This window comes from Arachis ipaensis, chromosome B3 (assembly GCF_059453495.1).
Source record: "Arachis ipaensis isolate K30076 ecotype BB chromosome B3, ASM5945349v1, whole genome shotgun sequence".
NCBI classification, from domain to species: Eukaryota; Viridiplantae; Streptophyta; class Magnoliopsida; order Fabales; family Fabaceae; genus Arachis; species Arachis ipaensis.
The window spans coordinates 138,378,894-138,387,390 of NC_142438.1; the positions used below are offsets into that span (position 1 = coordinate 138,378,894).

Consider the following 8,497-nt stretch of genomic DNA (forward strand, 5'->3'; position numbering starts at 1 on the left):
CATTCTCTCACACCGAAGTCGGACGAGGGCCTTAGAGCATCAATCCGCTTGGATACTCCATCATTCCAACGATTGAGCCAGCCAAACTAATCCAACCCAATAATCTCCGGTTACCCACCGTAACACTTACTATCGAGAGACAGTTAATCTCCAATTTTGTTGGAGTTCATTTTTTTATCCAAAATATATTTGAGAAACAATAAAAATCAGTTTAAATTCGTTTAAAATTATTTTAATTTATATTTATTAATTATTTTAAAATAAATAAATAATATTAAATTAAATAAAATATTTTTAAATTATTATCTCAATAACATACTGATTTTCGATAGATAAGAGGCTGATCACTAAGTCTCTAGCTATGTTGTTTGGTAATGAATTTCACCAATGTTGCCCAAAAATTTTGTTCTGATTGGGTATGGAAGATTTGGGCCTGAGTATGAGCCCACGATTATATTATTCCTTGGAAAAAAAAGAGGGAAATGTAATGCACCGCCTCATTGGCCCAAAACTGTAAGCAGGATTTCACAATCCCCTCGTTCGTCGTTCCTTTCCTTCTGCGTCTGACTCTTTTCTGTGGTCTGCCATATTGGCGGTGGAGCTGACACATAACAACCGAGTCAGAAGAGTCAGAGCGAGTCGACTCCCTGAGAGAGAGAGAATCGATGGCGACGGCACAGGAGGAAGTAGCAGCATCACAAGCCGAGAAGGGGAAGATGCGGTGGTGGGAGCTGGAGGAGGATGACGGCGAGGACCTTGACTTCCTCCTCCCGCCGAAGCAGGTGATAGGTCCTGACGAGAATGGAATCAAGAAGGTCATCGAGTACAAGTTCGACGACCTAGGCAACAATCTCAAGATCACTACCACTACTCGCGTCCGCAAGCTCGCCAACGCCCGCCTCAGTAAGCAGGCCATCCTCCGCCGACAATGGCAAAAGTTCGGAGACGCCGTTCACGAGGATGTCGGCAGCCGCCTTACCATGGTCTCCACTGAAGAGATCGTCCTTGAGCGCCCCAAGCCCCTAGGTATCTCTCTCTCTCTCTCTCTCTAGGGTTTAGTTAGGGTTTTGTGTGTGCCTACTTTGATTTGGTTTGCTTTGATTAACTCATCACATGATTCGTTAATTAGACTTTAGCCTTCCACATTCGTTCAAATTTTTAAGATAAGCCACTGGATAATTTGAATTGACTTAAACCTTGTAAAGTTAATGGCATTGGTAGATTTTAAGTAGGAAATAGGAATTAGGGTTCCTAGGTTGTTTGCTTGAGCTAAGTGGAGAAACTATGGTGTGTAGGATTGTGCTTAGTCCATTAATAGTGGCATTTCACCTTTGTGGTAGTTGCTATTATAATTCACTTGAGCTGAAATGTAGCTAATGAATGGGACAAGACAAATTTCTTTTGTGGATTAATCTACCATTAATATTAGAGTAATTTTGCATATATCTCTTTTTTAAACAGGTGCGAAATCAGAGGAGCCAAAGGCTACTGGAGACTCACTATCTCAAATCAACAAGGGTGCTGTTCTTATGGTGTGTAGGACTTGTGGGAAGAAGGGTGACCATTGGACCTCGCGGTGTCCTTACAAGGACCTTGTGCAGCCAACAGAGGGATTTGTCGATAGGCCTCCAACTTCAGATGGCCCGACTCCTGCATCTGGTTCGACCAAGGGAGCATATGTGCCTCCTGGTATGAGGGCGGGTGCCGAGAGGAGCGGATCGGATATGAGGCAGCGCAGGAATGATGAGAATTCTGTGAGGGTCACCAATCTCTCGGAGGACACCAGAGAGCCCGATTTGCTGGAGCTGTTCCGCCCTTTTGGCGCTGTGAGCAGAGTATATGTTGCTATTGATCAAAAGACAGGCATGAGCAGGGGGTTTGGCTTTGTTAACTTTGTGAACAGGGAAGATGCACAAAGAGCTATCAACAAACTCAATGGTTATGGGTACGACAATCTCATCCTAAGAGTTGAATGGGCAACCCCAAGGGCAAATTAGAAATTCTGTGTTTTGCCCCTTTCTATGAAACAAGTATTTTGGAGGTCTATCCATCTATCTATTTCTTTAATCTTTTGTGATGATATTTGTGATCCTTTTCTAGGTATTCTTAATCACTAGTATGACTACAAGGGTGGTTCACAAGTATATCATTTTTGCTTTTGTTTCTAGAATTATTACTGTGTCCAGATATCTGTAGGGATTTTAGTCCAGACTTTATATACAAGTTGTGTAGATTGAGCAATATAATATTTTGTGTCATATATGATGAGTTGATTATAACCAGAGAAGATTATCTTCTCAGGCACTGGATCTTTTAGTGTGTAGTGTATTATGTATATACCATCTTCTGGAACTGCTATACTTAATTTTATATCAACTTCATTTGTGGTTTAAAAAGTGGTATAAATCCACAAAAGTGGATTCAAATATCATTGCTCTTGAGATAGATATTACGAATGAAGAATTGCATCTAATGTTAACATTAAGGTGTTGAAACAACCATAAAGATAGGATTTGCCACCAACTACACGGTGCAAATATGAATCATCAATTCTGTAGGTTGTTCAGTAAACTACTATAATGTGAAACACATAATATGAGGCCCCAACAAATACGATTTGATTTGGTGGCTTCCATATTGATGGCCGTAAAAGGTCAAATCTCAACAATATTATATGAAAGACTAGTCTGTAGGGTGTAGATCCCCCCATGAGTCATGCTTGGACAAGTAGTAGTCCACTTCTTAATTAATACTCACAGCTTATGAATCCCAACACCTCACGTGCATCACAAACTATTTCCACGCGCAAACGCATTCCCATGTGAATCAAAGAAGAAAATCACAAGCCTTGAGGCTATGATAGTGCAAACTCATGGTATATTTATTTCCATCTACATTAGTCAAAGATCTTCGCTAATATTAGTACCTCTTGTTTTAAGAAGGTCAGTGTTTCATCCCATCCATCATTTGAATTTGTTGAACAAGACAAAATGATTTTGTTCTCTCTCCCCTTTTTCTTATGTATATTTTTATTAAGCTTTTTTTTTTCTCTATGTGATATATATGGGGATAGAAGTTGACAGACACATGGAGAGACTTCTTAAAAATGATGAATAGTACTAATAGGAGCTCATATAAGTATAAGCTGATAAAAGAAGATTTAAGTACATACAAAAATTAAGATGAAACGCAATATAATGGTGAATTTTAGTTAATCATATTTCACCTTGTCATTTTCCCTAAAACAATTAATGTTACTAGATCTAAGTATGTGCTGGTTTTGATAAATGGAAAATTTGCAATCGTTTTTAATTAAGTATCTATACACCTCTACATACTAATGCTATTAATAATGACAAATGGTTCAAGAAAACGAGTATGTTTTCTTTGTCACACTACTGAAAGCTGTAGGATATCCAAAGTATAGCCAGCTAGGAACATATTTCAAGAAGGAACTAAACTATGTTTTGCCATATAATGGATCACTTTGAAGTTTGAAGTTACATAAATCACATTTGACTTCGTAGCATTCAAGAAAAAGATTGTGCAATTGCGTCTATATTAAAATTCCCCACGGAAAACAATGTTCTTTGTTGCTATCATTTCATTATAGTTAGGACGATGAACTCTTACATCGATAATGGAAACAAAATTTGAATTATTTTCTATAACGAGACCATTATTTACTAAAAGTACTTGGTATTCACCTAAAATATGTTTCAAGTCTTATAGAATTCACTATATTGAGTTGGTGAAATTCCACTATAGTCTCTTTTTTTTTCTTGCACAAAATCTATGCAACCGAATTACGTAGTAGCCCTTAACTGAAATTTCTGTAATGAAGAAAGAGATAGTGCCTTGTCCTTGTGTCCAATGCCATCAAACTAAAAAGAATCTTGTTAACACGCACGCTTGGGTTAGTTAGTTACTTACTTAATTAGCCTCTTCCTTATCATTATTAAAATCATGTTGCCATCAAAGCTTATATTATTATATTATAACAAACCTCACACCTAATCATGGACCCCGTCGGCGTCAACATCATCCACCTCTGTCCACTCTCCACGTGGCAGTTTCTCTTGCTCAGGAGGCCGGTGCCGGTGCCCAATCAGTCATTTCCCATAGATAATAAGTATACAAATCGTACCATATAGTATAAAATAATATTGTGAATAGTAGTAGGAATGAGTTGTCACATACTCATTATTATAACAAGATTGACAAGTTTCAAATAACAAAGTCCACAAAATATTTTTGTCATGCCCCACTCTTCATAAATGCAAACTTTGGCTATTAAAATTGAGTTGCCTAGTAAGCATAAGTTAGTTGGCACTTGGCAACTCCACTTATAGGATCAAAAAACGGTGTATAAAGAAAGAAAGAAAGAAGAAAGAACCGTTTTGGTTATTGTTTGAGAGAGAAATGGGGAATTGTCAAGCAGTGGATGCTGCAGCTTTGGTGATACAGCATCCAAATGGGAAGATGGAGAGGCTGTATTGGCCAGTGAGTGCAACTGAGGTTATGAGGAACAACCCAGGTCACTATGTTTCTTTGATTATTCCATTGCCTGTTGCTGAAGAAGCTCAACATCAACAACAGAAGAACAAGAATCATATTGAAGACGACAACAACATCAACAACAAGAACAGCACTCTGCTTGTTACTCATGTCAAGCTGCTTAGGCCTAATGAGACTCTCACTCTTGGCCATGCATACCGCCTCATCACCACTCAAGGTATTTATTTTTATCTGATGCCGGTATATGTGTGATTCTATATATGTATCTATGTATATGTGTTTGCATGGCTTCTATTTCCTGAGAATAATTTTTTTTTTCCCTGGTTTTCTAGATGTTGTGAAAGTGTTGAGAGCAAGGAAGCTTGCAAAGTTGAGAAAGCCATTGGAGAAGACAAGTGAGATGGTGCAAACAGTGCATCATGATAAGAAAAGCTCAGTTGGAGAAAATGAAGAGAATTTGAATACAGGAAGTACATATCAGGTTTGCAGTTTGCTTCAGCTACCCTTCTTTTGATTTTTTACTCTTTTTTTTTTTAATTTGTAATGTGATAGTTAACCACTATTCCATGAATAATATTCTATTAAAAGAGAAATTTTAAATGCTTAAACACTATACTTGCTGGTGATATATGATTTCCTTAAAGTGCTACTGATATAACAAAAAACAACGGCTGGATCTTGTAATATGAGCAACCCTAGACTATATATATATATATATATATAGAAAGAGATCTTAGAATATCCGTGTTTTAGAAGAAACTATAATTCAAACACAAATATTTGTCTTTGTTTTATAAGTTTGAATCTCTATCATCCATGAGTGCTGATGCTGAAACTGCATAATGAATTACAGACAGCCAGAGCAGAGAGACAAAAGCTGAGAGCAGCTCCGGTAAATCCTCCGGCATCGAAGATGAAACCGTGGCGCCCCTCCTTGCAGAGCATCTCAGAGGCCGGAATTTGAACCTTGCTAGGTTGTGGGCTTGTGGCTAACATGTACAGCGCTTCAGAACATCACATGAAGTTTTTCTTTCATCACAGAAGGTCCCCCTCATTGAATTCCTGACCCTGATAACATGGCCGAGGATTCAACAGAGGTTAAAACTAGATAGTTCTCTTCCATCACCAATCTCATACTCAAAAAGTGAATAACAACCATGTTCCAATGATAACATATTTGTAAAGCACTAAAAGCAAAGGAAAAAAAAAGTAGTGAATGTCAAAATTTACCAATAGTGAAGTTTTTGTTATAATTAAAGGATCCATATGTTGCTAGAAAAAGGAAAAATTCTTACATTGGAAATGACAACTATGAAGTGGAAGTCACTTCAGCTTTGAGTTCCAAACTTCCCAATCCTCATCAACAAAACTTTGTGCCCATAAAAGTGATGCCCTTGCAGCCAGAGCTGCTCCTGGCAACTTCTTCTTCTTTAGAGCTACCAACATATCAGTGAATGGCTCCACCAACAATGTCCCAGGACCTCCATACTCTTTGCACAAAAACTCATGAAATATCTGATTGTATGACCAAAAACCAAGGCTGGTAAACATTTCAATCTAAAACAGATATGGTTGAAGAAAACAAGAGACTACTCGTAGCTTCAAATCACCCAAGCCTCAATAGGAGGTAGTATGTCAAAATATTGCCAGATTTGGGCCAAGTATGTCAGAAAAATAGAAAGAGAAACGGTTTGATAAAGGATGTCTAACACAATATGCTGCTGATTATTTATCATTGCAGATCAGGATAGAAAAGAAAAGAAAAGAAAAGAAAGAAGTGCAGAATGAAACAGATAGTTATCACTCAGCCAATATTTATCAACCACTATGTCCTGAAAATGGTTAGGGCAATATTCATCATTGATGTAGGAGCTCAATCACGGATTCAATAAATGAGTATTTCATTTTAATCATGCGTGTAACAATAATCTCATTTATGTACCAGGTAATTTGATGCATGTGCTCTTTAAGCAAATCAGCCTATAATATGTATATGATAGAAAATTCCAATTCACACTAAGAAGCCAATATTAATGTCAATCCAAATTAAATAGAAGTTGATGTTATAGCTTTCGAAATCAATCTTGGGGTACCAAATTATAAAGAATAGGCCAGAAATCCTGCCATCCGATTAAGCAACGTCTATAACTAGTTAAGTATCAAACAAGAACAATCATAAACCTGGGATATCAAAGTTAATCCCCAAGCCTGGTAAATCAGTGAATGTATGCAATGAGAACTCATAACATGATGCTTATTAATTTTCATTTTATTATGATATTTCATCCCATCAAATATTGGTTAATAAAGAATAAATCTATATAATTAAATTTAGAATTCTCCATGTGATAGAAATTCCACTTCTGAACAATGTTTAGCACTTCCATCATCTTAATCATCCAAAAGTATATTTCTCCTCGCATGAATATAATCAACTCAGCAAGTTATTATTATTGAGGGTCATTAGATTCAAGCAGTTCAATTAACCAATTTTTGCATGCAACATAAGATTATGAGACACAGGACAACAACTTAACATTAACCTTGAAAGAAAAAATGACAAAAAAGAAAATTAATTAGAAAATAGAAGAAGAGATTCATATTGAGAACACACCAACCAGTATATTTCAACAACTGAGATTAGTTGAATCACTCATTATGAGTAATGGAGAAATGTGTGAATGTGTACAACACTTAAAAAATTGTGGAGCAATGGCATCATCACAATATACTAACATATATATTGGTTTTCAAATCAACATCGCAACAACTACAATGAAAGGAACAGTGAACTGAATACTGAATGTCTAAACCAGACTTGAATCAGTAAAATGGAAGCAATACTATTTTATAACCCCAACCATCAAATCATATTAAAATGTTGACATTAACACTTTGTCTATATTATAAGCATAATGGGAAAAAAGAAAATGACAAAGTAAATTGCATTCAAGTCCTACGTAATTCAAACACTTTAAAGTGACATTCCAATGAATAATTCCTCTAGTTCAAGCATTTTCCCAAACACCTAACACTCTAAATACATAATTGAAGTAATTTGAAATCTCTATCCAAACTAATTAAGTAAAAAAGCAAAGTTTCTGGCGTGAAAAAAAGGGTGCACTGACCTGAGCACAGACGTCAACAACAGCATCAAGGTCATTCCCAAACTCATCTGTGTCATCTGAAAGCTTCTGCAAGAGCTCAACTTTGAACTTCCGTGTTTCCTGCAACATCCAAAATTATAGATAAGAAAAACAAAAAACTTAAAAAAAATAAAAAAGAAAGAAAGAAAGTGCAGTTACAAATTGTGCAAAATGAGGGCTTGGGGCGGGATAGGCGTGGTTATGGGTGGGTGAAGCGCTGAGAGTGCGAGGGAGGGTGGTTCTGGCGGAGAGGGAGGGAGGAGAGAGTGGAAGAGGGTGGCGCAGAATAAGGCAGGGAGTGCGTAGGATAAGAGCAGCAGGAAGAGGATAGAGAGTAGTCGTAGGGAATGAATAAGAAGAAGAAGAAGAAGAAGAAGAAGCAACAACGGAACTGAAAAGCTTCATTGGATACTAGTTACTTCAATTCAAATGCCGCTAACTTCAGATTTCCAGCTCGTACTACAATTTACCACACTGCTACTTTTGTTTTTTTTTTTTTTTCAATTTTTTTTCTCATCCTTACCAAGGGAATAAAGTAAATAAACTCTAAATGAATAATAATACTACGTCTTTTTGTTAATTAAATTGGTCAAACATCAGTTATATATAACATTATTCTGAGTTTTATTATGAGTGAATACCCAATCGCCCCTGACAATTATCTCAAAAGGACAACGAGGCCCCCAAGAAAAAAAACACTCAATCAGGTCTCTGATAATTTTTTTTTGACACAGGGGCCTCGTTGTCCTTTCGAGGTAATTGTCAGGAGCCGGGTTGGATTTTTTTTTGTCAGGGGTCAGGTTGAAATTTTTTTTTTTGTCAGGAGCCTGGTT

At 36.9% G+C, this 8,497-nt stretch overlaps 3 protein-coding genes across 3 annotated transcripts; 2 read left to right on the top strand and 1 right to left on the bottom strand.

Moving 5' to 3' along the window:
• The first annotated feature begins 357 nt into the window (after window positions 1-357).
• On the top strand, window positions 358-2,396 carry LOC107631445 (uncharacterized). The gene is made up of 2 exons (XM_016334889.3): window positions 358-1,026; window positions 1,462-2,396. The coding sequence occupies exons 1-2, from the start codon at window positions 666-668 to the stop codon at window positions 1,995-1,997; spliced, it is 897 nt and encodes a 298-aa protein (XP_016190375.1). The 5' UTR covers window positions 358-665; the 3' UTR covers window positions 1,998-2,396.
• Window positions 2,397-4,304: 1,908 nt separating this feature from the next.
• LOC107631442 (uncharacterized) lies at window positions 4,305-7,090 on the top strand. The gene is made up of 3 exons (XM_016334887.3): window positions 4,305-4,735; window positions 4,851-4,999; window positions 5,372-7,090. Exons 1-3 carry the CDS (start codon window positions 4,423-4,425, stop codon window positions 5,480-5,482), a joined length of 573 nt encoding a protein of 190 aa, XP_016190373.1. The 5' UTR covers window positions 4,305-4,422; the 3' UTR covers window positions 5,483-7,090.
• LOC107631443 (protein PLASTID REDOX INSENSITIVE 2, chloroplastic) lies at window positions 5,205-8,156 on the bottom strand. Its single transcript, XM_088506773.1, has 4 exons — window positions 7,824-8,156; window positions 7,647-7,745; window positions 5,814-6,033; window positions 5,205-5,586 (listed from the first exon to the last, which is right to left on the bottom strand). The coding sequence occupies exons 1-3, from the start codon at window positions 8,067-8,069 to the stop codon at window positions 5,842-5,844; spliced, it is 537 nt and encodes a 178-aa protein (XP_088362899.1). The 5' UTR covers window positions 8,070-8,156; the 3' UTR covers window positions 5,205-5,586; window positions 5,814-5,841.
• Window positions 8,157-8,497: the final 341 nt, after the last annotated feature.

Excerpts from the sequence above, each read along its gene's own strand:
- LOC107631442 (XM_016334887.3), top strand. The coding sequence starts at position 4,423 with ATGGGGAATTGTCAAGCAGTGGATGCTGCAGCTTTGGTGATACAGCAT. Across the intron at positions 4,736-4,850 it reads CCGCCTCATCACCACTCAAG|ATGTTGTGAAAGTGTTGAGA; the intron begins GTATTTATTTTT and ends CTGGTTTTCTAG. Across the intron at positions 5,000-5,371 it reads ATACAGGAAGTACATATCAG|ACAGCCAGAGCAGAGAGACA; the intron begins GTTTGCAGTTTG and ends AATGAATTACAG.
- LOC107631445 (XM_016334889.3), top strand. The coding sequence starts at position 666 with ATGGCGACGGCACAGGAGGAAGTAGCAGCATCACAAGCCGAGAAGGGG. Across the intron at positions 1,027-1,461 it reads TGAGCGCCCCAAGCCCCTAG|GTGCGAAATCAGAGGAGCCA; the intron begins GTATCTCTCTCT and ends TTTTTTAAACAG.
- LOC107631443 (XM_088506773.1), bottom strand. The coding sequence starts at position 8,069 with ATGAAGCTTTTCAGTTCCGTTGTTGCTTCTTCTTCTTCTTCTTCTTCT. Across the intron at positions 7,746-7,823 it reads GCCCTCATTTTGCACAATTT|GAAACACGGAAGTTCAAAGT; the intron begins GTAACTGCACTT and ends TGGATGTTGCAG. Across the intron at positions 6,034-7,646 it reads TTGTTGACGTCTGTGCTCAG|ATATTTCATGAGTTTTTGTG; the intron begins GTCAGTGCACCC and ends TCATACAATCAG.